Raw genomic sequence first — 27,758 nt, 5'->3', positions numbered from 1 at the left:
TTAAACACACATTCACCTGGATAACCATCTCCTCCACGGACAAAGCCTTTGACATTTTCAGGTTGCCATCTCACACTGGAGATGAGAGGTGAAAACAACAGCAATACCCAACAGCTCTCTGCCACATTTCTCCTCCTGGGCACCTAAACCCTTCTGAGCAGTTATCTTTCCCATCAGACAAGATGTTTCCCGTACTCACCGCTCCATGTCTTTGCCTGCATCAGCATCTTCCTCATCAGGCTTGCCATACTGTGTTGCCTAAACCTGCTCGGGCCCAAACCAGGTGGAAGAGGTGAAAAAAGACACCTGCATCTTGTGTCTGCCAGCTCCGTGGCTTTTCCTGCAGAGCTGCCCAGGGACTGGAGCAGCAGGGCTGAGCACACACGCGTGCACGCACACGCACAGGAAGCCTGGGACTGAATCAGTGTTAAACTCACTGACTTCCTTCTTCATGCTCCAGTATCTGGGCCGTAAACAAGCGCTGCACATTAGCTGAGCGAAGCCGAAAAGTCCAGCCGTGAAGGACAAAAGAAGGGAGTGGCTCCAGCAAGGAATAACTATTTTAAATACACAAACATCTTCCCATCAGATTAAAACTAGCTTTTAAATTAGGCAGATTCTGAAGCCATTGTTGTGACAGGGTAACTCAAGACAAACAGGAGACGCTGCTTCCTCCTCTGGAGAGGTCTCCTGGATTTCCAGGACGAAGCGTCCCATAAGCATTCCAAGTGCCTGGTCAAAAAGTGTTCATGAAAAGAGTTCCAGTCACTCCCAGGATAGAAGGCAAAGAAGGGGGAGGCAGATGTAGAAACAAGCTCCCAGAAGAGGTACCACCAGCTACAGCTGCTGCACCTTGCAGTGCAGGAGAAATGGAGGAGCAGAGGAGGATGCTGAGCTTGTGTGTGGGTCAGAGTACATGGCTTTGGCTACCAGCCTGCCCCACAAGCCAGCCCCCACCCCAGCTCTCCAGGAACAACAGCCTGGCAGAAATGAGTGCATGTGCAGGGATTTGGCAGGAGTCAAACACATCTCCCCAACAGCGTTTCAAGCACAGCCTGCTTGCATTCTGGGAGATCCCCATCTCACCACACAAAGCCTCAGGCTCCTTCAGCTTCCAATGGCTATTCCCCACCTTTTTGTGCCATTTCCCTCACAGCATCCTCATGTCTGAGCAAACAGAGCACACACCAGCATGCACCAAACCCTTTTGCACAGATCCAGAAAGCTCAAACATTTGCTCCACTGCTGGCAAAAAAGCTCTGCTGATGGAGAAGAGAGCAGACAGGTCAAGTTCTACTGACCCAAGATGCTCCAAAGGAAGATGCTGATTTCTTTGACAATTCCACTGGCTCCCCAGCAGGTCTGTTCACTTGGCAGGCATGATGAGCAAGGGCAAGAAGAGATCATGAGAGAGACAACAGCAGCCACTCGTGTCCAACACTGCACTCACAGACTGTGACAAGCTGGGTGGCTCTGGACAGAGCCCTCCCTGGTGCGTGAAGGGAGAGAGACACACACAGACTCTGCCCATTTGCTCCGTCCAGCAGCAGCTCTCCAAAGCTGCATGTCTGCTGCCATCAGGGAAGCTGCCACAGCCAAGCATCCTTGGAAGGAGAGAGGAGGAAGGATGGACAGCAGAGTCTTGGTCCATCCCTGAGGGTCAGCCAAACAGAGACCATTCTCACCTTGGCTGGGACACAGACACAGCAGTCCTTCTGCTCACAGTAATCCAGTACTGGGAAATGCCACTCCAAAGGTGGACCTCCCCCAACCACCTGGGGTGGGAAAGGCTTCGCAGCACTAGAGACTCCTCCTGTCTCTGAAAGCACAGCAGAGCTGTAGCAGTTCTTGGTCTGGAGCCTTCAGCAGGCACTGAAAACACCAATGAAAAAGTGCCTGACCTCCGTGTGGTTTCTGGAGCCAAGCCACACTGTGGCCGGTACCAAAGGCTGAGTGAGGAGAAAGCCAGGAGCTGGGCAATCCTCAGCCTCAAGATGAGGAGAAGTGCCTGTCTGAAAGAGCTGCCATCCTGTGTTTTCAGATGTGCTTTTGATTTGTATTTCTCTCAAAGACCACTCATCTCATAAAAGGCCTTTTTAACATCTAAACTAAAACATTGAGAGATCTGCAACTATTCAAAGAACCTTTTTTATTACCGTCTTGCAAAGCTGAAGACCCCCATTTTTTCTTACTCTTAATGAGGCAACAGCAGATTCTTCTCTCCTCCTCTTTTTATATTGTCTTTCAAGAAATTAAATTCTTATAAAAGTAAAGTACAATTAAATTGCTGATATCCCTTAAGGTTAACTGTGAGATCAAGGGGTTGGAGTCAAAAAAGTGCTGCTCTCAAAACCAGAGAATTCACATGAATCTTTCCAGGTACAGTGGAGAAGTTTCACAACAACCCTCCACATAAGAGAAAAGCCCAGCTGCAGAGAGGCAAGGGAGCACAGAGCAAGCAGTGTGAAAGCAGAGTGAAAGCTCAGTGGGCTTTTGCTGAAGGGCTCCTTCTCCTCATTCCACCATCCAAGCCTGAAAAGCAACACTTCGTTATGGAAGAACTGCACACAGTTTCAAACCTTCATTTCCATTTCAGCAGGAAAAACCTGCTAGCACATAAGAGCTGGACTGAGCAAACATCCCTTCACCTTAGTTCTCCTTCACTTGATCAGGTTTGGGTTGGAAGAGACCTTAAAGATCATCTCATTCCAACCTTCTGCCATGGGCAGGGACAGCTTCCACTAGGTCAGGGTGCTCCCATCTGGCCTTGGACACTTCCAGGGATCCAGAGGCAGCCGTGACTTCTCTGGGCACCCTGTGCCAGTGTCTCCCCACCCTCACAGGGAAGAATTTCTTCCCCATATCCCATCTAACCCTGTCCTCTGACAGCCGTTCGCCCTTGTTCTGCCTTTGTAAAAATTCCCTCACAGCTCTCCTGGAGCCCCTTTAGGTATCAGAAGGTGGTGTAAGATCACTTCCAGGGATCCAGAGGCAGCCGTGACTTCTCTGGGCACCCTGTGCCAGTGTCTCCCCACCCTCACAGGGAAGAATTTCTTCCCCATATCCCATCTAACCCTGTCCTCTGTCAGCCATTCCCCCTTGTTCTGCCTTTGTAAAAGTTCCCTCACAGCTCTCCTGAAGCCCCTTTAGGTATCAGAAGGTGCTGTAAGATGATCCTGGAACCTTTCTACTCCAGGCTGTACAACCCCAACTCTGCCAGCCTTTCTTCACAGGAGAGGTGCTGCAGCCTCTTCTTCTCCAGATAATTTCCATGGCCCTTCCCTGGACTTGCACCAGCAGGTCCTCATCCTTCCTAGGAGGGAGAGGTTGATGTAGTCCAAGATGCCAGCTAACTGCCTCAATACATATTTTTATGTACACATCTACCAAAAGACATTCAGAATTTAATTCAAGTGTAATGAAATCACTGCTACAGTACACAACATAAATAATTTCTTTAATCAGCCATAGTAGGCTTCACATTAATGCCCTTATCTCTGCCAAGAACCAAAACAATTGCCACATAAATATTAACAAGGTTCCTTGGCAGGGTGATGTGATTATTACAGGGAATCTCAGGAGACACTGCAGAACACTTCAGATTTGCACCAATGTACAGATCAGCTACTTCAGGCAGCAGAGGCTCCTCAGCCTGGTTATGGAGGGCTTCCATGTAGTAAAAATAAAAAGCCCTGGGATGAGACCACTTGGGAGCAAAGGAGAGAAAACACTCTGAGGAATCAAAGCCCTTCATGCTTCAGAAAGGAAAATGTGATAGCAGCTCTGCAGCTTCTCACACCCCCATAAGGAGAAGAAAAATGGTCTTGAATTTGTGGTCCATTTAAGGTCACACAGAAAGATGAGTTTGGTCAGTTAAGCCCTTGAAGAGCTTTTCTGGGATAGACCAACACTAACACAAGAGATGGCAGTGAGGAGAATGGAGAGCAGCACACAGGCTTCAGGCCAGCAAAGCCATGCTCAAACTCTTCCACCCACTTCCACTTTCAACAGCACTTCCCCAGTGCTTGGGGCATTCACCTGTTACACACCAACTGAACAGAACGTTCTGCACTTCACTGGTGAAAAGTCAATTACAGCTCCTCACCTAGATCCAGAAGCACCAGGAATCATGCAATTTCCTGAGCTGAGCCCAGGCTTTCTTGGCAGCCAAGGCTTTCTAACAGGCTTCAAAGATTTAAACTTGAGACTAAAGCTTCACCAGGTGCACTTTAAACCTGTGCATCTCCCATTTGCTTCCCAGGTGATTAGAGAAAAGCTGTAGTAAAAGCTTGTTCCAAACAGAAATAGAAGACCAAACATATTTTTAATATTACACATAAAAGCAGCAATTAGAATATTTGTTTCAGTTACAAATGCACTCAAAACCAGAAAAAATTATCACCTTGGGTAGGTAGAGTCACAAGGTATATTTTAAGGTTGGAATCTCATATTTATGATACATGATTCTGGACCACAACAAAGAGATTTCAGATCACATTTGTACTAAGGATGCACCAGCTCCTCCAATTTTACAGGCTTTACCAAAAAGGAAGGACATCCTCTCCCCACCCTTAGATACTGCTCCTTCTACAGACTCTACAAAAAAGAAGAAAAAAAAAAAAAAAAAACACCCAACAAGTTGACACCCAGCACAGTGACCTGATGTTTTCCACGCATTTGCCCTGTGATAAGCACAAAAATGCCTTCTGCTGGGCGTTTTCCCTGTTAACCTTCCTGAGCAAAAACATTAGTGCTCAGAAGAAAACGGAACCTAATGCAGTAGGTAATGATACTAAATATAAGCATGAGTCAAATCACTTTGTTTCTCAGGCCTGCAGCTCAACAAGTTGCTTCAGAACAGCAAAAATACAGTCCCTGTGCAGACCCTAGAACAGCTGATCATTCCTCATTTTTATGGGTTTTTGGGGTTAAGCAGAATGTATTCTTAGAAATAGAGTTTCAAAGAACTCAGTGAAACAGATGCAGTTCAGCAATTTTTTACAGCAGCTGCTACTATTAAAAACCCTCATCACCAGTGACCATCTAACAAAACATTCTTACAACTGCCCTAAGAAAAATGAGGGACAGAATAAAGCACACAGGGCAGGGGAGTATCCAGGGCACTGCTGAGATTTGTTTCAGATTGCTCCTGCCAACAAAACCACAGAATCATAGCATGGACTGTTCAGGCAGGACAGATTATACTGCCTTGGGTGGCCATGCCATGAGTGAACCTGCTCCCAACTCCTCCAGCTCCAGCAGAAAGGCAGGATAAGTCCAAAGTGCTCAAGCCAAGTCTCAAGGCTGGCACAGTGACAGAAAGCCAGCAGGAGATGCTTCCCACCAAGCAAGGGACAGTGGGAGGCTGCTTTTGAAACAGAAAAATACACACTTGTTAAAAAGAAGAGATTAAATATCTAATGGAGAAGTCAATGGAGGAAATCAATGATGCATTAATAGCTTCGATCATTCTCAAAGTATTTGCACAGTCTGCATTCAATGACTCTCTTTGGGGAAAAAACCAAACAAAAAAACCCCAAAACATACCACAGATCAAAGTCTTATTTAAAAAATTAGTGAGTTATTTAAAGTCTACCTCTACAGATACCCACCAACTCCCTACCTCCCATCCCCACAAATTGCATCCAATCTGAAAAAGCCATCTAATTGAAAAACTCCATGTTTAAAACTTCTCCAGTACCACATCTCTCTCTGTACATTAACTAGGAATAAAGATAGGCAAGGAAAAGAACACTGAGGCTACATGGGAGATCACTATAAATTTGTCTCCAGAGACAGTCTTTATTTGGGAGCAGAAGTTTATTTATTTACGGTTTAAATGCCGATTGCAATCCCATGTCTCTGTTTGGCTTTAGCAAAATTTAAAACGGAGTGAGAATTATCTGCAACTGCAGGCAGCACTAGCACTGCTGTGACTGATAGAACAATCAGGCTTTATGGGCCGTGGAGAGCAAGGACAGGGGGTGTGGGAAGAACCACAAACCCTTCCAGAAATGTGCTAATAAAATGACATATTGTCTTCTTAAATCCAAGACATCAAAACCAAATGTCTCTAATAACTCTTGATAAGACAAAAAAAACCAAAACACCAAAAAGAAGTCACATACATGGAGTCACCCTTTTTTGCAGCATGAATTCTCTAAAATGCAGCTCATTACTACATCTAAGTCTCTGCAAAAATCAAAACTTCCCAGGAGCTGCTCTGCAAGTTCTTGGTGCAGGGCTGAGGTTCACCCTCCCCTCAGCAATATCATCCACCTTGGCTGTGCAGGTCTGAGCACAGCCTCCAGCAAGTAGCAAGCTTTCCAAGAGCTGTTTTATCTCAGCTTTTTCAAACGTCAGTCTCCTTCCCTGAGTCAGGTGTCCCCTTCTTCCCCAGCAATGCACATCCTCTGGAAGAAGTCCCCTCTCCCTGCAGCTTCTGTAACCCACGTTTGCACAATTCATAGCGATAAAGAAGAGAAGGACAGAGGAGGACAGGGGGATAAAGTCAGGTCCTTTCACAGAGGGATACTGAAGTGTCACGTCCTTAGGTGGGAAGGGACATTAAAGCCCATCTCATTCCACCTGCCTGCCATGGGCAGGGGACACTTCCACTAGATCAGGTGACTCCAAACTCTGTCCAACCTGGCCTAGGACACTTCCAGGGATCCAGGGGCAGCCACAGCTTCTCAGGGCACCCTGTGCCAGGGCCTCCCCAGCCTCACAGGGAAGAATTTCTTCCTAATACACAACTAAAATCTGGCCTCCTTCAGCATGAAGCCATTCTCCCTTGTCCCATCAGCAGCTACAGGTGCTGGCAGAACAAGACAGGTAGTCCATGACTGCCTGCAATTGTCTGTTCTATCTCAACACAAATCCTGCAAGGATAAGGCAAAAAATTCCCCCAAAATATGAGCTATACGCAGTGACAAGTATTTCTCACCTCTTACAAAACAGTCTTGAACAAATAAGTTTGTTGGACTTCATACAGTATTTTAAAGTGCACTCAAAAAAAAAAAAAGTGAAGTTTCAATTTCTGTCAAAGGGTTTTGATAAGGAAGAACTTGTAGATTGTTCTCTCTTCTCCCACTATTCTGCCTCCCTTGGGACACAGGCAATTTTCTACATAATGTGCAAGAAAGACATACTACAGACTGCTTTTGAGCTGCAATTTGAGCCAGAAAAAAATATACAAAAAGAAGAAAAAAAAAGAGAGACAAGAAGCTAAATTCAGAAGATGGGAAATCTGAACCAAAAGATGAAAAAGAAATGCACAAATGATGCCATTGCCAGTAAGGGGTAAAGCCTTTGTGGCTGAGCCGCAGCAGTGAGTGCCAGCCTGGCAGATCTCAGCCACAAGGAGCTTTCAGCGGCCTAATTGCCTCCCTTGACTGGTGAGTGAATAGCTCAGCATCCAGACAAACAGGAAATTCATTGGAAACTGAACAAGAGACAGCCAGTGGCTCATTCTGCAGGTTAATGTGCTTTTAAATGAAATGAACTATAAAAAGATTACAGCTTTCTAATCAAACCACACGTTTTAAAGATGAAAGGGAAGGAAAAAAGGGGAAGTCAGGGAGACTGAGGATGGGAAGCTAAAATAAGATGAGATATCTATAACAGATTAAATGGGGCAAAACCAGAAGAAATATGCACGTGGGTTAGTCTTGACATACTCTCTTGGGTCCTCACACAGGACTTTGCAGTCCTACACCCAGTGTGAGCAAAGCTGGGAATGCAGATGGCATTTCTCTAGGAAAAAAATTCTGGGCTGCATATCAGAGACAAGTGCATTTCTATAACCCTGTGTTCAGCACAAGGAGGAAATGCTGTTTGCACCTGCAGAGCATCCATCTCACTTCTGATCACTGTTACCACAGCACTGCTCCCTGTGTTTGCCACCAGCTCTGCTGGGAGGTGAGCTAAACGATTTTTTTGACAGCACCAGTGCAAAGAAAAGCACATCAGATCTCAGCCTCCCCTGCACCTCTTGTTTTAGGGGAGGATTTCTAGCCAAATGGTGTTAAAAGACAAAAGAACAAATGTCTCCTCACACAGTTTACTTGCTGGCGCACCACAGAAAGAGTACATCATTCATTAGTATGCTAATAAATTTTCTGTTTTATTGTAGGATACTGCCAAGTTAAAATAATAAAATACTGCTATTACTGTGTTAGTGAGCTATCTTATCTTTGTAAGTAACAGAACATACAGTTAACTGACAGTAATTGCAGCTTTGGCTACTTTGCAAAGTACAAGAGACTCAAAGGTACCCATTTCCCTCATTCTCACTCACCCCCTGGTGCTATAGAATTTATTAATTGTGGCTCTATTGATAATTTTGAAGTCTGAGATATATTTACTGCAGGTGCCAGTATGATAAGAGAAGGATGCAGACATTAATCTTTACCTAAAGGTATTCTTTACCAAGAAGGTCAGCCAACCAAAATGACCACTTTAAAAAACAAACAAACAAAACAACCCACCACCTTTCTCTGGGACAGCGCTGGCAGTGAGAGGTCACACTGCCTTCAGTGGGAGGTGCTACTGCTTTAGGAATATTATGAAACCATTCCAGCACAAAATAAACAGAACCAACTGTTCTGTCTGTGGACTTGTGGGAGAGCACAGTGCAGAGCCACTCTCCACCTGGAGTGATCCTCCCAGCAGGAATTTATAATCTTAGAGGCCAAACTGCTGAGGTCCTGCTTGATAACAGCAGAAGAAATTTGCTGTTTCTTCTTTTCTCCTCCTGGAATCTCCCTTTTCCCCCACCACAGACCAGACATGCTTAATGGCTGTGACTGCATACAAGGTCCTACTTTTGCTGTTGGCAGACAGCTGCCAGAAACCTACTCTTAATCCCTAAACTTGGGCACATCAGTAAGGAAAACAGGAGTTAAGAACCACAGGAGAATCTTGTAATTTGCTCTCAGAAATAACCCTGAAAGCCCACTGTAATCCACGTGCAAAAGAATGTGTTTTCCCTCAAAAAACCTCAAATGAGCATTTCAGTCCCATGTCATCCTGGGAATCAAAACTGCCCCTTTTGATAACTCATGGATTTCCACGTTGGCTGTGTGAAAGTCTGAATAGGCAGTCTAGTGAAGCAATGGCTTTTCCTTTAGCAGAACAAAAAGGCAGTTGTTTACAATTGTTTTGCCTAACTCTTGCTCATGGCCCTTGTATTTTAGTGTTGATGAGAGGAAAAAAAAAGCTACAAGATGTGGGAGCCCAATAAAGCAAATCACACCTTCACACCAGATGCCAGGTGTGTTGCTGAATGGTACTTTGTGAATTTTCCCTCCTATGTGCTGATAATCCTGGGCTTTTCTAGAACTACAATTAGATGCTACCAAGCAGGAAAAAAAATCCACCGACCTTCATCTCTTTCCTTGTTCTCAAACGTTTGTCTGGAGAGGAGGAAAGCATGAAGCAGCATTTTTGAGATGCCAGCTTTACTGCAGAAATCAGGAATACCTTTAAGCATAAGCCTTGTTTACTGGGGCAGAGTTGACCCAACCACTCCTTGCTTTCTCGTGAGTGGGGCTGTGAGTCACAGTCGGCTGCAGAACGTCAGCTCAGGGTTATGCCAAAGCTGCTCAAGTTTTTCTAAGAGGGGGTAAGTCAGACATTTGACAGGCTGCTGGACTGCAACCAGGGCAAGCAATAGGCAGACAAAAATGTAGTTCCCAAGAGAGAAGCCCTCCCCACCAGCATAGAATAGCTCTAGGATACCATTTTTGTGCAAGGCAAAAGGCACTCTGGACCCCCAGAGCATGGTTTCACATGCAAACTCACCACTGGCATGTCAATAACTGCCCAGAATAATCTGTGCAAAATGGTTTTATGTAAAAGGACTGCTTTAAGGGAACAGGGTAGGGTGAGTGATGCCCACAAATCCTGTGGGATTTACTCTCCCAAATAAAAGTACAAACATGGAATTTGAGTGAGGGGACTATAGAGATTGTCCCCTTGGCATGCAGAGAAGGGAAGGTTTGGCCTCTTAGGTTTGCAGGAGCTGCCCCATTCTAATTCTGCAACAAACTGAAAAAAGAAAGCAGATGAAAGATGTCCTAAAAAACATCCCCCTCAAAAGGATAAGAATTTTAATCTAAAAATGAGCAAGATGGCACTACTGCTGCATGTGAGGCAGCAGTAAGGAAGGGAAGCACACAAGACAAAAGAGACAGGATGAGAAATACCATTAACTACAGAAAAAGGAAATGAGAGAGGAGGAAGAAGAGAAATAATAAAACAGACTGGCTGTTTTGGGAGTGGAAGAATAGATGAAGTATAGGAACTGTCATAATCAAAGTGCATATTATTGCTTCTTTCCTGTAAAACCACAGGGGACAAGATCATACAGGTATTTTCCACCTCATTCAATAAACACACATACCCCAGCTAGTGAGTGCCAGGTGAATTTTTCCTATGACTTGAGGAAACACTTGTATTAAAATTAAAAATAAAAGGGAATGCTCACTTAATCTGCTCTGCAACCTGAGTCCCCACTTATAAATGGCAGGGGCTGGAGACAATGAGAAATTGCTTGATTACAGAGGCCTCTGCAATGCAGTGAGCAACAGCTGAGGGGTAAAGTTGGAACACCACCAGCGGGCTTCAGAATGCCAAATTAAGTTTGCTTGCACAGTTGTTGCTAATAAAAACCACAAAGCCTTTCTCCCTGTCTCTGCACCGCTCATTCATCCTGCTCCATAATGCTGAAACCCAACTATAATCAACAGAAAAGCCTCAGAAAAAAAAATCCTGTCTCCAACACCTTCCAGTATTCCCTGCAGTCAAGTGAACAGAGGTGCTGCAAAGCCAGGTGTGGCTTCACTGAGGATCCTTGACCATGGAAGTGAGGATCCTTCACAGTGGTGAAGTCCATGACACAGGTGGGAGTTGTCACTCCAAAGACAAAGCATGCCAGCAGGAGAGGCACTTCCAAAAGGTGTCATTTCAAACCAGTGAAGTCACAATGCAGAGACAGACAAATATTTTCATACTATGTCACGGATAAGCAGAACTTGCTGATGTTTATTGAGAGATCTGCTGGAAGCTACAAAATTATTTCTTCATTCTTTAAAGGCACAAACTCCTCACCGTGCAGGAAGGGCTGTCCTGTGACTCAGAGAGAAATGGAAAGCAGTAATGTGCATTGGGCTGCTCTGTCAGAGCTCAGTAATTACATGAAGGAGCTGATCTGTTAGCAGCCAGTCTAAATACAGCCCCTCAAGGGGCTCCAACTCAATCACTGGCACTTTGAAAGGCACGGTGCTGCTCCAAGGGAACTGTGACTGCAGAAGGGAAGACCAGACGTGTGGTTATCAGCAAAGAGGAATTACCTACTTATGGAATAATAAATTGCGCTATTAAAAAAAAGAAAAAAGCCATCATGCTGCAAGGAACTTCATTTCACACAGGCCACATTTAGAAGCACATCAGTTAACTCTAATTTGCCTTAATATAGCAGATTAGCAATAAAAATTCTCAGCTTGCCTCTAAAGCGAAGGGTTTCCCAGCTGCATTAGTGGAGTGAAAATCACAGCACCGTGATTTTCCTAACAGTTTTACTGCTGGGAAAATGATTCTGACTTTAGAAGGGAGCTTCTCTGCAGTAAGGAAGACGTGTCAGGGAATTATTCAGCCCAACAGCTCTTTGACACTCAACCCTACCAGCCATCCTCCTTCAGACAGGGGGAATAACTACCACAGTACAATGCACTTTGCAGAGCAAATTGATCCCAGGAGCCCCCAATAAAATCATGCTGTAGCCAAAAGTCGTCTTTCAAAGAAACACGTGCTCCTGACTGCTTTCTTGTGTAAACAACACTGTAAAACAGGTATCTACTTTCACAGGTCAAGCTTACCAAAATTAATCACATAAAATATGTGCATGTTTTCTACAACTTCAGATTATTTCCATTTTATCATACTCTGACACTTAAAGACCACAATTCTGTAGAACAGAAAATATTTGGGGAAATACTTAACTTTGCTAAACAACATCACAGTTTCTTCTTTTTGCAAGTAGCCACTATAGATGTAATCGAATCCATGCATGGCTCTCAGTCCTTTTTTAACCCTCCCTCCATGGCACAACATACTGTTCTTCACAAAGAGCAGCCCTCCTTGCATCCTAGGCTTGTTCAAGTTTGTTCTGGTTTTATAACCACGGTTAGAAAAAAGGAAATGCTTCTCCATCACTCACCTCTCCCTATTACAACAGGGAGAAAGCACAGAGCAGAAGCTGCTCTTTTTTTTTTTTTTTTCAGTCTGCATCATACACAACACACAGGATAGCCCTTTAAAGAAGGAGGATTATTTGCACGTAGCAGAGCCCAAAGAGTCAAAGACCAAACATGAAGAAGGCTGCCCAGTCAGATGTGATGCTGCATTCCTTAGAAATACTATCATTTTATTACACTCCTCTTCAAGGAATTAGGCAAAGCTACAGTACTTCTGAAGATGAATGAAAGGAAAAAGGGATAAAGAAAAGAAGGTGTGGCAAACCTTAGTCAGAAACCAAAATTACAAAGACACTTGTAAATAAACATGCTTTGTTGCCTGCCTTTTATTTTGCATCTTTGACATACTTCTCTGCTTATATTCGAGCATATGTTTGTTTTTTCTTTAGGAAAAAAAAAGAAAACTGCACACAGCTTGGATTGTGTCTGTGAAAGTGTAATTCTGTATGAGCAGGGAACAGCCACAGGCCAAGTCAGCAACTTTCAACACAGCTGGCATCAGGGATTCCACAGACTATGGTTCTTTTGTTACCAGAGCTGAAGGATGTCAAATATTTTGCTCATTTGACTACCACATGTTGCTCTATCCTATTTGGATTTTATACAGTCTAAGCCTTCAGTCTGAAATAGAAGGGAAGTTTTTAAAATTTGTAATTTTATATTTCCAAATGTGACTGAAGGATCAAACATTAGTCCACCACAGTAAGCAAATTGAAATGACTGCTTTTACAAGATGTTCATGTTCTAAAATTTTTACCGCCAGGTCTGTAGTAACAGGATACTTTAATTATAATTTTTTTAATCAGCCATTTTTATCAGATTTTCTTCTAGAGAAAACATAGAGGAGATGGAAAAGTCACACGAGAAAATGTTTGGAAGATCAGATATAAAAGGCATTGCAGCAGATCTTAAAGGGAAAACTTTTAATTGAACAATGCTGATTGTAAATGAAAACAAAAGTTGAAAGAAAAATGTTGCTACACACTGCCAAGTGTTACTTCATCAGTAAGAGACCTGCTGAAATGTCACACCTGGGGCTGTGCTCAGACACCTCAATGCCCCATGGCAGCAGGTGCTTGCAAAGGAGAAGCTCCTGCTTCTTTCTGCCTTTGTGTTTTCAGGTGGAAAACCCACCCTAAAATCACTTCCTTTCTAATACACTCCATGTCAATTAGTGTTTGGAGTAAATAATATCATAAACACAAAGAGCACTCCTTATGTTCCTGAGAACAACAGTCTCCACACACAGTTACTTGGCACAAGAAGTCTCCATCATAAATCACACTTTTATTACCCATGGTTTTCCCTTTGCCTTCAGTTATGCTGCACCACCATCCAGGGTTCTTTGGGACACACTTCAAGATCCCAGGGACACTCTTCCAGTCCCCATTAAGCTTTTTTTTTGCATAATACAATTCTCAAGCTTTCCAGTAGTTATCCTTGGGCCAAGTCCAGCTATCTTGTTCAGTATCCAACATCTCTCCAGGAGGAACATACACACCACACTTACACCAGAGATACTTCAGACCCCATCCATGGGCAAAAGTCACAAAACAGGACACAGGTGTGCATGAATATCCAGTCAGAAACCTTCTGGGACTGCTGCCAGTAACGAAATAATCATAAGAACAGGTTTATTCAGCAAGAGAGATTGTACCAGTTATGCAGGAGGCCTTCTTATTCCTGTTTCCTAGTTATGCAGTAAATCTAGACTGGGTTTAAGGTACAAGGCTGACTCCTGCATAGCACTGCATTCATAAAATGAATAAGGAAAAACCCAGCTTGCAAACTTAAAATGAAATTCAAGGCAGCTATAAGCATGAGTGTAAAGCAATGAGGAGGTGAAATAAAAAGGATAAGGACATTTCTCTGAGGCCAAGTATTGAGGCAACTGTTGAGGGAGGTTCTGCTTCATGCAATCCCTCACTGGTGCAGAGGAACACTTCTATGCTAAGCTGCTACTCGTTGAAATTCATCAATTAAATTGGAGCACATACTTTGAAATGAGCTTCAAATTACAAAGACTGGCCCTGAAGGTTTCTTGTAAAATTTATTTATTTAGATAATCAATAAATTAATAAAGACTGGAGACAAAGTGGCAAGACCAGCACAAATATCCTACTTGAAAAAATAAAACCCACAAAAAAAGGCACCCACAGTAAAAATAACTACCAAACCCCTCACTTCAGCCTTCAGAAGTCATCTTTCTGCTGCCCTGAAACAATAGGGCTGTGTTCTTTGTGAGATGTTTTATTTCAGCCACCACACCCAGTTCTGGGAAGGGCAGGACGACAGCCGCTGATTTGTTTGCAAGATGGTGCAAGGTAAGTCAAAGTTACTGTTCCTGTATCCTGTTCAATTTCTTATTTCTTTTTAAATTTCACACTAGTAGATATAGAGACAAACCTCACTCATATGCTAAAAGGAAAAGGGTGCACAGCTTCCACCACCTCACCAGCTCAGCCTCAATTGGCACAAGCTTCAAAGCAAGGAAAAATTCTTCCCCGCATACATTCGAGCCTCAACCTCTGCAAAATCAACACCCTGCACAGAACTTTCTTCAGGAGGGAACAAGTCAAAAATCAGATTTGTTTTGCATATAATACCCTGAGCTTATTTTCACTTATGACCTAGATAGACAAATTATACAAATCCAGACTAAATCAAAATAAACCAGCACATGCACTGGGGGGAGTGTGTGTCTAATGTTTAAGTTGTACATCACATGGTACACAGGTCCTTTATCCAGACTGAGGACCTGAAAAGGACAAGCAGAAACCTTTTTTAAAAGCCCGTTGTGTTAACCATCACCAAGCTGGACACTTGGCTGAAACAATAAAAGGATTTCAGCCAAGTGAGCATTACTTCCTCTTGAGTGTCTTTTAAAAATTAAACTCTGGAAAGATAACAACAGTCATGCTCAGAGCTAATTATAGCAGAAACATTGCAGCAGCTAAAAATGCTAAAAAGAAGTGGTGGGAAAGGAAGGAAGGTAGCTTAAAGGGGAAAAAAAAAAGCAGGGAATGGCAAACCTGTCATATGTGTGACACTTGGGCTTTGTGCAGTGCTCACAGAGAGAGGGAAGGTAAAACCTCATCAGGTCTGTGGAAAACCAAAGTCCCAAACTCTGAGAAACAGTCAAAGACATACAGAAGACCCAAAAATGGTGCAAGAGATGTATGAGTAACGTGCAACTTAAATAGAAAAATTAAGAAAGGATTCTCACCCCGTTTTTTTATCCCAGCTGAGAGCACAGCTCAAAAAAACTATGCTACTCCCATGCTGACACTCAACTCTCAAAGCCCAGCCTGGGCAGAGCACAGGTACGAGGCTGTTTTATTTTAGGCTGTTTTATTTTGGTGATTTTAGCAAGAGGACTGTAAGCCTGAAGAAATCTCAGAGCCACAGAGCCTCGTGAGGAGCAGCAGAGTGTGCTGCCAGGCTCCCAGAGCAGCTGATGAAGAATCTTGCTCTCATGTGTAATCTGTACTTGCGTTTTCTTGTCATATTATTTTCTTTCTAACCCTGTAATCAAATGTTTAGAACCTACTTCGACAGCACACATACTACTTTGTCCTTCTATTCCTAAACTTTGGCTAGTAATCAGGTGATCCAAACAAGGGCAGACTAGTCATTTGTTTGGGAGTGGCAAATCGATGAATGGAGGAAATTCACAACACCCTTTGCCCAGCACTAAACCAGGTTCGTACAACCTTTCCTTCTGGCTGTGCCCTGGGCTGTGTCTTTGGGGAACCGTCTCCCCCTGGGATCTGTAAGTGTGGGAGCTGTAAAATATCAAGGAGAAAATTAGAAGCCTCTAATTAATGAAACTTTCCAACACAGCAAAGCATGTGCATAAACCTCCTTCCACCACCGACCCACCAGAGGATCCAACACAGGCTGCAGGATGCAGAGGGATCCACCAGCATGAAATGACTGTAGAAGTGACTGATGCCTCCATGCCCTCCCCCAGAAATCCTCAAATCATTAAGGCTGGAAAAAGAAGGCTATTTCTTTCTTCACATTCAAGTAGCTGTGAATTCATAACTTCTCAAACCCACACACACTAACAACTGTCCTTATTTAAAAGATTTCTCACAGTTGCTACAAGCCAGGAATAAAACAGATACAAAAGTACTGCAAAAGGCACTGTAACAAGAAAAAATGTTAGCAGAAAAGATACTGGAAAGAGAGGGAAAAGTTTTGATGCTTGCTCATGCTAGTTATAAGGCAGGATGATTTTCTCCAAATATCTGTAAAATCAGCTAGTGAAACTGGAAAATGAAGTTTCACCATCTGTGAAATCAGCACAAATACCAGAGATTCTGATCTGAAACAAAGTTCAGCTCCATACTAGGTGGGTTAAAAACTCAGTGGGTTTGGTTCACTGAGGATGCCTAATCAAATGGGACAACACTCAAACAAATGTGCCCTAAGCTGCAGCATGTTATCATTCTTTCTTCTCCATGGGGGAAAAATAATCCTTGAGACTGGTCAGGAAAACGAGCTGGGACAAGCATTTGATGACAAAAATAAAAGTCAAAATTTAAACAGACAGCTGAAATTAGGAAAAAAGTAATTTATAATCAGCTTTGACAGAGGGTTCCAGTCTCCTCTGGGCCTGGAAGTCCACCTCTAAGTCACTTTCCCTGTACCTTGTCTCCAACACCAGGTGCAGCCACGTAGGATATTGCTATGAGTCCATGATAAAATGCCATTTGTCCCTGCAAACACTAATATTCATCAATTCTGCCTGCAGATAAAACAATAAATGTTTGCTTCCACAAATGGAGGCGATGTTATTTAAACCATGATACTATTCCAGTAAATCCGAGACAGATGGGCCAGGATTCAGGGATAACTGAAGTTGCTGTGTTTATGATAAGGGAATTAGAGTCACAGAAAGCCTCGTGCTGGGAAGTGTGGGATCTGGTAGATCTGCATTTGCTTCATGGAGATGAATGTTCCACAAATACACTATTCAAGGTCAGAGAGCCAGAACAGTTTGGAGGCAATGGGTCCATCCTAAAAGAGGGCACCCAAATTCCTAGGCAGCTGTTATACCAAGCAGCATCCACAGTGTCTGGCAGGTTACTGCAAACAAACTTGATGTAAGTTTTTGACAAATTTCTCTCTGTCTGGAAACACTAGGTAAGAATTTGGGGAAAGGGGGAAAGTAGGAGAAAAAACACACCTCTCAGATCACAAGCATAAGAAATAGACAGAAAATGTATCCAAAGTTAAATGTGAATAATATTTTCTTTAGAATGTTAACAGTGATACAGTGTCTGTGATTTACTGGTACCAAGTAGACACAGAGTAACTTAAACTTTTTCATCTCATATAATCAAAATACTGTTGACATGAAGACAGGATTAAAATATACTGTACCTCCAGCTCCAACTTGGCTACAGCTTACTTAAATTGTTGGGGCTTTTTTTGAGCCAGCAAATAAAGAGTCAAAGGTGTTAACACAAAAGTCAGACTAGCACTCTGTGACCAGGAAAGCCAAATTTATCCCCTCCAGCAAAGGCTGACAGAGCCATTACTCAGCTAAGGCTTCAGATAAGGCACCACTGAAGTCGAGTCCCAACATAGTGCAGGGGTCCCTGCTCTTGGTTCATCTGCCACAGCTGCTGATACAGTGGGGGAAAGAGAAATAAAAGAATATAAAAGAAAAAAAGCAAGCTTGCATGCACTACTGCTACAAAAAAATAGATGCACAAGGCTAGATTAAGATGATGTTAAAAACCTGGCATTTCTCTAATGAGCCATTATTTTAATGATGCTATCTGAAAGAAGGATCAGACTAAAAAGGCTGCGGGGCAAAAATGAAGACATGAAGAAACCAATCACATGTCTATTAACTAAGGCAGCTGCCAAAACTTACTTAAAATGTTTAATTGGACAGGTAAAACTAGGGTAAAATTTAAGTTCACTGAACAGGTGACCAGGTGTTCAGGGACCAGGTTCACTGAACAGAATCTGTACAATTTCAGGCATGACAGATGCTGTGCTGCTTCTTCGTATCCTACTGTCAGTCTGCTTTCCAATTGTGTACCCTCAAACCCCAACACTGGTGATAAGATCTTGCTGAACTTCTAACAGGAGTTTTATTTTTCCACTTGAGAAAAATCTTTTGAGTACAATAACAAAGCAATTCCTTTGTACTTTCTATTTCTCACTTCAGTATCACCCTATGAACTTCAGCCTGCTGATAATATTAATATCAGTGTTACTAAAGGCTTAGAGCCTGCAAAAGGAAAGACAGCCCTTTTTTTGGATGTGTTTGGAGTAAATGAGGAAGAAACAGATACTACAAGTTGAAACCAAGGACAGAAAAAGCACAGAATGAGTACATGTTGCGTAGCTTAAAACAAGCAAAAAATATTGCTTCCTGATGCTCAACCTTCAAATCCAAGGAGAAGGAGAAAAAAAAAAAGTCTCATTGCAACAGGAAATGAAGGTCAAAACCACTGAAATCAACAACTTAACATTTGAGATGGGGCAAAATAAACATATTGTTATTGATGTTCAGAGGGACAGGGTCAACAGGCAGCAGCAGTTTCCTACACCACTTGTTAGAAACATGGCAAGTTTAAAAGGCCATCATATTTGTATGTATTCATGCCTTCACTGGTTTTATGCAACAAAATTGCAACTAAACTCAAATGGAAAAACAATGAACAGCTCAGGCTCAGCAAGACAACCTTCTAAACCTGTTTTCATCACATCTCCTGATTTAATGGTTGGCGTGACATGTCAGAAGTAAACGAGCTTCGTGTAATTATCATGTCTCCTGCTTGATCTCTGTCTTCCTCAAACACTTTTAAAAGAGCAAAAACATTGCTTAAAATATAAGTGCAAGGAGCATTTCATCTTTACAGCAAAACCTGTTTCTTCTGGTCTTATCATGAGAGGTGCTTTTACTCCTATCTTCCATCTTTACTACTTTTATCCACATTGATGTTGAAACACTGTGAAAGTGTGCAGCAGGTCACAGGCTTAAGCACTGCTCTTTTCTTCCTCCTTTTTTCCAAAAGTTTCTTAGAAACCATTTCTTCCTGCAGCAATGAATCTGTTCCTCCACACCAGACTGGAATTCCAAAGCCTCTTTGTTTACTCCCTCATTTGCACACAATCCCCAACCCCCTATTTATAAAATAGTGCAGTTCTGAGTATTCCATTTCTTAATAAGCTGTCACTGGAAAAGCCTCAAGACAGCAATAATGCTGACACTTACCAGCAACCAGGTAGTTTCAAAAAAGAAAAATAATAAAATCAAATGATATCTAGACTTTGCTGTCTATCCTCAGTACTAAAGGATGTAATCACTTCAAAGGTGTCATACATTTTATCCACGCTTTATTTCTGTTACAGAGGTTTTGATAGGAGGTTTTGACAGTTATTACATTATTCTTATACTGTTTTCTTAGCTCATTAATTTTAGCTAGTGCATCTTTAGAAAGAGGTCTCCCACCCCCAAAGCCCAAAGAGCAGGGACAAGTAAAAAAAGAGAGGTGAGGGGGAACCATATGCAGAAAAGGGATAGGTTAGAAAAAAATCAGCTTTACACTCTAGAATTGTTGATTATGCCAGTATTTTGCTGTGAGATTTGATTTTGATTTCAAATGCTCACCTAGCCTTCCCACACCCAGCTTTCAGATCTCCTAACTGGTGCGCTGCAACTCTTCTACTTGCTGACAACGAGCTTGGGAGAGTGCAAGACACAGAAGAAATGCTCAAGGCATAAGGACAGCTATTCAAAGCTACTGATTGGAAACAAACTAGGAAAGCACCAGCTTTGGAGTAATCATGGACAGCATACAGAGCAGCAGATTGTCATAGAAACTGAGCCAGGACAGGTCTTGGATGCAAATGAGGGATTCCAGAGGATGTATGTTGTCACCATGCTGAGATCAGTACAACACTTTTTGACATTTCTGGTGCTGCTCCTGAGCTGGAAGTGAAGAAGAGCAATATCAGAATGCTGAGTTGCAAGACTCAAACTTATGTGGTGCAACAGCTTGAAACTCCACCAGCTTCAAGAAGCTGGCAGTAGTCTTAAGTTATAAAACCATGGAATGGTTTTGGCTGGAAGGGACCTTGAAGCTCATCCACTTACAGCCCCTTGCCATGGGCAGGAACACCTTCCACTACTCCAGGCTGCTCCAGGCCCTGTCCAGCCTGGCCTTGAACACTTCCAGGGATCCAGGGGCAGCCACAGCTTCTCTGGGCACCCTGTGCCAGGGCCTCCCCACCCTCACAGGGAAGAATTTTTTCTTTACATCTAATCTAAACCTACTCTCCTTCATTTTGAGCCCACTTCTTGTCCTGCCATTCCATGCTCTTGTAAATAGTCTCTCTCCATCTGCCTCGTGGCCTCCCTTCAGGTACTGAAAGGCCACCAGGAGGTCACCCCAAAGCCTTCTCTTCTCCAGGCTGAACAATCCCAATTCCCTCAGCCTTTCCTCACACCAGAGCTGCCCCATCCCCCTGATCATCCTGGTGCCTCCTCTGGATACTCCAACAGGTCCATGTCCTTCCTGTGCTGGAACTCCACAGCAGGAGGCAGCTCTGCACAGATCCCTAATCCCAATAAATCTCTGCCATTTAACTCCTACTTTCTAGATTCCCTCAGCCTTTCAGTCACAGCACCAGCAGAACACGAGGCTTTACTTATTATCGTCAGCAAATAAGACCCGTACCAAAGCAAACGCTGCAGCACCAGCCTCGTTGTTCAAGGTGTAGGATGTTTGCTACAGCAAATTGTTTTCCAGACAGTTGAAAGATTTAAATAGAATATGATGTGACTTCTTTGCATTGACTACCAAATAAAATTAGAAATTCAAAGTTCTCAAAACTCGCCGAGTGTTTTCTGGGAACACCCCAAATGCACTGAGAGAAGCTGCTGAAGCAGCATAACCTGGAACATGAAATTATAGTGGAAATACCTATAAGCATTCTTGTAAACAGATCATGCATGGCTGATTGGGATAAAGGCTGCTGTGAAAAGACCAGATAACATACTGAAATATTCAGCTGCTGAGGATATGAGGGAAGGAAAGGCTATTAAAATGTTTATTATGGTAATCATAGAAATTAATTTGAAAAAATCAGCTCCCACTATACAAGCCTCATAATGAGCTTAGAGCCTAAACACTGATGCTTTGTCAGATTAAGCAGACTTTCTTCCTTTGTATTTTTTGATGTGATATAGCTACATGCTGGGCTTTTTCTTTAAAAGACATCTTCAATGTTCTACTACCAGAGAAATAGGACTGAAAGACAGAAGTGTCAGCCTTTGAAAGGCAACAGGATTTAAAAATGAACTGAGGGGGAAAAATGTCCTGTTATCTGTTAATATGAGACCTTTTTAATTTTTTTTAAAGAAAGTTAATGTCATTTTACAGTTCAGAACTTGGGTTGCAGAGATAACAGGATTTACATGATCATGACAATTTTTAAAATACCCCATCACTGTTACTAAATTTTACTTGTCCTGCAGACAAGTCAAAGCCATTTTCTACTTGTCAGAGATGATAAATCAGTTGTCGGGTGACACTGACAGGTGGATTTGTCAAATCTCCCATGAAAAACTTTGGTCTGTGCTTTCAGGCTGCCTGTGAACCCCTGAGGGTGTAGTTACACAATTGATTAAGAGACAGATTAGGAAGAGTTTGGATTTTTAGGACTGCTCCCCCTTTCCCCAGCTTCCCTGGTCTTTTTCTTTCTGCTTTACCATCCAAGTGGGTGCACAGCATCAAGCTGCTGCTGGGTTTTATTCTAGCACTTCACCCACAGAATTCCAGTTAAAAGTAGAACAGTTTAAAAAAAACCCTCCAAATCACACACTGCATTTGAAAATAAATCATTATTTATAAACCAAATATTGTATCTTCAAGACAAAGGCACACCTTCAGAAAGGTAAGAATCAAACCCCATTTTTTCAGCCCATTTTTTTTGTCACTATATAAGTTACTCAAAAGAAACAGCTGGTAGTTGAGTGAGAGCAAAGAAGCTATGGCAAAGATGTGTGAATGGAAGTTCATACCTTGTGTGTACCAGCCACAAAAAACATCCACTTACTAAGAGTAAAGGTGGAAATTTTCTAGTGAAATACTTCATATACTGACATTAAACAAGTTTGACAAGACAACTGAGGCAGGCTGCTCCCTTTCTAGCCCTTTATTCACAAAATAAATGAGAATGGTGTTAATATTCTGTCTGGGCTGCACGTCTAAATTTTGTTCAGGAGCCATGGCAGGTGTAGCAGAGAGACTAATTTGGAAAAATAACAAGCTACAGGTAGTATACAAGAAATTAGAAAATGCAGAAGGAGAAATATGTTTTTTCCTAGTACCCTTGGGAGTCACACCCCTTGGGCACTGGGACGATCCTCCAGTGCTCTGCAGAGACTTTCCTGATGCCAAGACCAAAAAAATATAAGGAGCAGTTGACACTGGTCCAGCAGATAAGAAAAGATGGGAAGCCTCAAAGTGAAGCCCAGAGGTAGAATTTCAAATGGAAACCTCCCCCCAGGCAAGGGAGTCTGTCTGTGAGGCCTCTCCAGGAGCCACTAAGCCCCACCTCATCTTTCAGATCTTTCATAGGGACCTTGGAGTTGAGTTTGACCTCTAAGACTTGTTCTGCTCCATCTCCAGGACACTGCAGGCATGGCTTCCCTGGGATTGCACAGAACTCTGCTGTGTTTTTCCAAGTAATTCCACTACTCTGAAGTTCAGAGAACCAGGAGAAGCAGCAAGGAATTTCCATCCTGCCATACAAAATGTGAGCTACTTCCCATCTAAAAAAAGGCAACTCCCTACTCATGAGCCTATTCACTGGAACACCTGAAAAGAGTAAGGTTTTTAATTTTATTTTCTGTCAGCAAGGGATGCCAAAGAATTTGCAGGTTTCAGATGGAGCATTGATTTTGCTGTGTCCTAGGATTAACATTTGTACTGTCCTCTAAATATCCACATTCAATCCTCAAGATTAAGGACTTTTTTATACCATTTTGACAGAAAGGTAGCTCATTCTTATTCCTGAGCTGTTGTAAAGCAGGTTTTCTTCCTGCATGTTACGCTCAACATTACAGTAAGTGGGGAGAAAGACGTTTCCAGCCACTGACAAAGCCTGGACAAATTGCCTGGCAGCAGCACTCAGTTCCCTGTATTCCCATTTATCCAGGGGCTGAGTCAGAGCTGCCTTTCCCCACTGTAAGGAGGCAGTGTGGCAGTGATGACATTCTGTTTCACAGGCTACAGGATGAACTAAGACCTTTGGTATTAGTGCAATGCAGACACAATTCTAATTCTAATAAAGTCATTTATTGGAGCTGCTAAGTGCAGCTGTTCTTCCCCCACTGTACTACAAGCAGCAAGACTGAAGCTGAAGGGTGAGGCAAAGAAACCAAGGAGGAAAATGAAATAAATCATTTGGGAAACAGGTGGACATTAAAATGCCCAGCCCTTAGGCTGGAGAGCTACTCTAGATTTACATTACCATCAAGATCAATCTAATTGCCATTTGGCTAAGCAAGTTACATTTTAGAAGATATGTGTCTCTTAAAATTAATCTGCAGTTATTTCTAAAGATAAGCTGTAACTGGAATAATACTCTTGCCAGAGAATCCAGAGCAGAATTGTTAAGTGTCTTGAGAGGCAAAAAGTTTTCCTTGGAAGAGCTGTGATTCCCCAAGAAAAATTTCTGAGGATTTCTTCCTTGCATTAATAATTTATGTGCTTTTGTAGTCCTAGTATTAGAGAGACAATTATGAACAGGAGATAACTCTCCAATTTTAAAAGTTGTTTCTAATTCAAGCTTCATTTGTACTACTGTGGAGGAAAGAGAATCCTACTATGCACTCTCCCTCTTTCTGCTGTCACAGGAAAATTGTGCAAAGCACAGAGCCAGCCAATATCTCTTTTAATCCTAAACCAACAGCATTCAGACTGCAATATGAGTTTCAAGGAAAAAAAAAGTGAAAAAAACCACAGAGGAATAATACCCATGGTAGCTCATCAGAATATTAAGGAGATTGCAGATTGTCAAAGCTCTGGAATTAGATGCTGATAATTCAGAGCTCCTGCCCAGCTCAGATTCCAAGCTACAAATATATTCTGCACGTGTTGGGGAATAGATTTGCATTCATTGTTTCCTATGTGCTGATGAAGGGAAAGATTAAAAAAAAGAGACAAGGTATGAAACTCAGTGGCTATCCCTCACGGGTGCCGATGTTTCACTTGCTTTGCTGGATCTTTCAACCAGAGAAAAAGAACATCCTAAAAAGCTCCAAACCACTAACAGCTTTCACATGCCATGCCTCTGGACCAGCATGGCCTCTTGTACCAAGCTTGCTTCCAACAAAAACAGCACCACCCCACTTTCACCCAGCATCCTGCTGGCAAGAGACACGGAGAAATGGATGGTGTACCAAGAAAACCACTGGGTCTCTCCAGCTGGCACCCCCACACTTGCTGAATTCTGCATTTTCTCCCCAATCACACAGAGCTCCTTTAACCTCAGAGCCCTGGTAACGCTCAGCACAATGCCAGAGGTTGCCTTTTGAGGCAAATTACTCCATTGCAGCTACTTTCAGCTGTATTTTTAGCCCCCAGACTCTTCCAGCACTCCATTTACAAGCGTAACTCCTCCTCATGTTTATAGCAGCACTCGAGCCCACAGCTGGTTAGCCACAAGGCAGCAAGGGAGGCACTGAGGGCTCTGACTTACAGCAGTGGGCTACCAGAACGTGTTTCTCCTCCAGCACCTCTCTACCTGCAGCACTGGTGAGCATCTCTTGTAGTTCAAGCTCTCCATTCACCTTCTGGTAAAGGTTTTCCTAAGAGGCTTAAGGGCATTCTGCACCCAACCCAAAAGAGTGAAGACAAGTTCAACTCCAGACCCCAATGGGAGGTGAATGTCACCTTCGTTGAAATTCCTTTGACATTGACACACACAAAAACAATTTCCCTCACGTCTTGAACTGCTGTTCCAAGCAAAAACTGTGTAGTTAAAATTAATAACATGCTCATTTTATAACAGAGAAACACACACACAAAGCTGGCTACTCTTTGCTGGAAACCAAAAAGCCACCAAGGTTCCAGAAAAACTACTGGAGTAGATTTTTCTTTTGGATAACCAGTGTTTATACCAACTTGACAATGTGACATGGAGCAGGGAGAAAAGCAGCCAGTTTTATGAGATGATGATTACAAATGCTGCATCAGCTTTGTGAAATTACAGGAGTGAATTTTTTTTTTCCAATGAGGTATTAATCCTCCCATAAGACTTATATCTGCTGAAAACTGCACATCTGCATCACACACAAAAACAACTGTTTTTGAAGTGTCCCCACAAAGAAGTAAACACACACCTCCTGCCCCAGATAAAAAGCAAAAGCACCACTAATTGAAGAGAGATACAGCTCAGCCTCAAACTGAATCACCACCAGTGGAAACTACAGAGAAAACCACAAGGAGCAACACAAGTGAAGAATACCCCAGAATGAGTAAAAGGAATAAGAACTGGGATGTTGCTTCCTCCAGCTGTGCAAATGCTTAAGTAATAAGCATATGACAAACTGCAGGCCCCTGCAAGGACAAGAGGTCAACACAATGCCCCTAAAAGTCACAGGGCTGGCCAGTTCCATCATGAGTAATGAGAGCTCCAAGGAAACACAGGCATTTCCTTCCCTAATTCTCCAAACACCCAGCTCCAGGGTCTCAAAGTGGTCAGCAACAGAACTTAGTAAGGAAAGCACCTAAAAGTCAATTACACCATCTACCCTGGGTGTACTCTGGCTGGTCCAGCTTTCATCTACCAGTATTAAAAACTGGCTGGTGAGCTTCCAGCATTTCTCATGGAAGGCACTTCCTTTTGGAAAGGAATGAAAAAAGCAACCTTAAAGCAGAGAAAGTAGGTCACAAAGAAGCCACATCAATAAAGTCTGGAAACAAAACAGGGAGGGATACTGTGTCAGCTATAGAATTGGTTGGTTATTATAAATGGAAATCAAAAGTACAGCTAGAACATCTCAACTGGCAACCTGATGAAACAGATTAACCACTCTCCCAAGAGATACATTACAGCTTTTCCTCTAGTCTCCTGCAAAGCTACTCTAAGTTTTAAACTTAATTGCATGCTTTTTAGGCTGAACTCGTGATAACCCTTCTGACCTCCATCAACAATAGCAGCCTTGACAGCAAAGATTTATGTTGTTGGGTATCAACCTCCCAACACCCCTCTGTCACCACAGCTTTCATCTGAGACTCATCCCAAAGCTTTTTTAGAGCCATCCAGGTACAGACTGATCTGCAAACAGATGTGGTGCTTATGTTTTACAGTTTTACAGTGTTTCACATATGTCAGCCAAGAGATCTCATGGCCTGGCCAGCAGACAGCTGTGGTAATCCTGCAAAGATGGCTGTAAAATCAGCCTGAACACACAGAAAATTAGGGCCCAGCAGTCCACTCTCAACATTTTTTTCCCCAGAATTAAGTGAAACATCAAAGCTAATGTAACCTGTAATCAGAGGAAGTATTTTCTCAGCATGGAAGCAGCAGGTTGATTCAATTCTTGGCAACTTTTTATAGGAACACCTACCTGCTCAAAAGGGAACTACCTTAACTCCTACCAGAGCACTTGCTGTGTCCCAGGCTGTCTGGTTTCCAACCCATTCTGAAAAGAGATTTGGACCACTGCAAAGAAAACAGTTACTGCCTTTTGATACTAACAGCTATTGCTCCTCAAATTATTCATAAAGAAAGGAATTATAATCTATTTTTATAAAGATGTGTAAGGAAAAATATAGGACTAAGGAGAATGCCTCCTTCTAGTTGCTTATGTACAATTCACAGTTGTTTACTGGCTCATGAATGTAATAATTAGAGATGACCAGTATTAGGTCACCATTATATATAAGCAGCAGGTTAAAGGTGCCAAGAGAGCCATTAAATCCAAATTACCAAAAACATGCAGTTTACCTGGCCAAACACCCTGCTGAAGTCAGGATCCAGATAAATTTGAGATATGATAATTCAGGTGAACGCTGCTCTCACAGCAAACACATATTTATCACTGACAGCCATGCTGCATTTTCAGACACTTTTGTATTTCCACCCTTTTCTGGTTTTTAACACAGAAAAAGCAATGTATTTTGACAAATGAAATAGCAGAAAGCAAGTTGTGCCAGAATTGCAAAGATTAATGCCCTTTCATACTACTTAGGTTTTCAACTATTATTACTGCATTCCTCTCCATTTTTTTTCCAGCAAAGTTTCAGACATATTTTGACTTTTACAACATGCAAATTCCCCATTTCCAGCACTGGTCTGGAACAAAAAAAATATTTGCTTCCTTCTTATCATACTTCCTTTTATCCTGTACATTCATCATTTCTGCAAACAGAGGCCGTTTACTTCACATTCCTGACTTCCCTATTAGTAAGTCAAAAAAAAAGGAAAAAAAATAATAAATTAGCCCAGAAAATGTTT

The 27,758-nt window shown here is 42.6% G+C and overlaps 1 protein-coding gene across 8 annotated transcripts in view; it reads right to left on the bottom strand.

Moving 5' to 3' along the window:
* Positions 1-27,758, bottom strand: part of RASAL2 (RAS protein activator like 2) — a 163,600-nt gene that overhangs the window by 125,464 nt on the left and 10,378 nt on the right. Inside the window, exon 1 of one of the 8 annotated variants that reach the window (XM_041420226.1) lies at positions 200-472. The exons of the other annotated variants lie outside the window; for them this stretch is intronic. Coding sequence (XP_041276160.1) covers positions 200-248 — 49 coding nt within the window. The 5' untranslated portion in view covers positions 249-472. Of the gene's footprint in view, positions 1-199; positions 473-27,758 lie in introns of those variants that run through there. 8 annotated transcript variants of the gene reach the window in all.

This window comes from Onychostruthus taczanowskii, unplaced genomic scaffold (genome assembly GCF_017590055.1).
Source record: "Onychostruthus taczanowskii isolate IOZ18803 unplaced genomic scaffold, ASM1759005v1 scaffold63, whole genome shotgun sequence".
In the NCBI taxonomy this organism is placed as follows: Eukaryota; Metazoa; Chordata; class Aves; order Passeriformes; family Passeridae; genus Onychostruthus; species Onychostruthus taczanowskii.
This window is presented reverse-complemented; position numbering and strand designations above follow the sequence as displayed.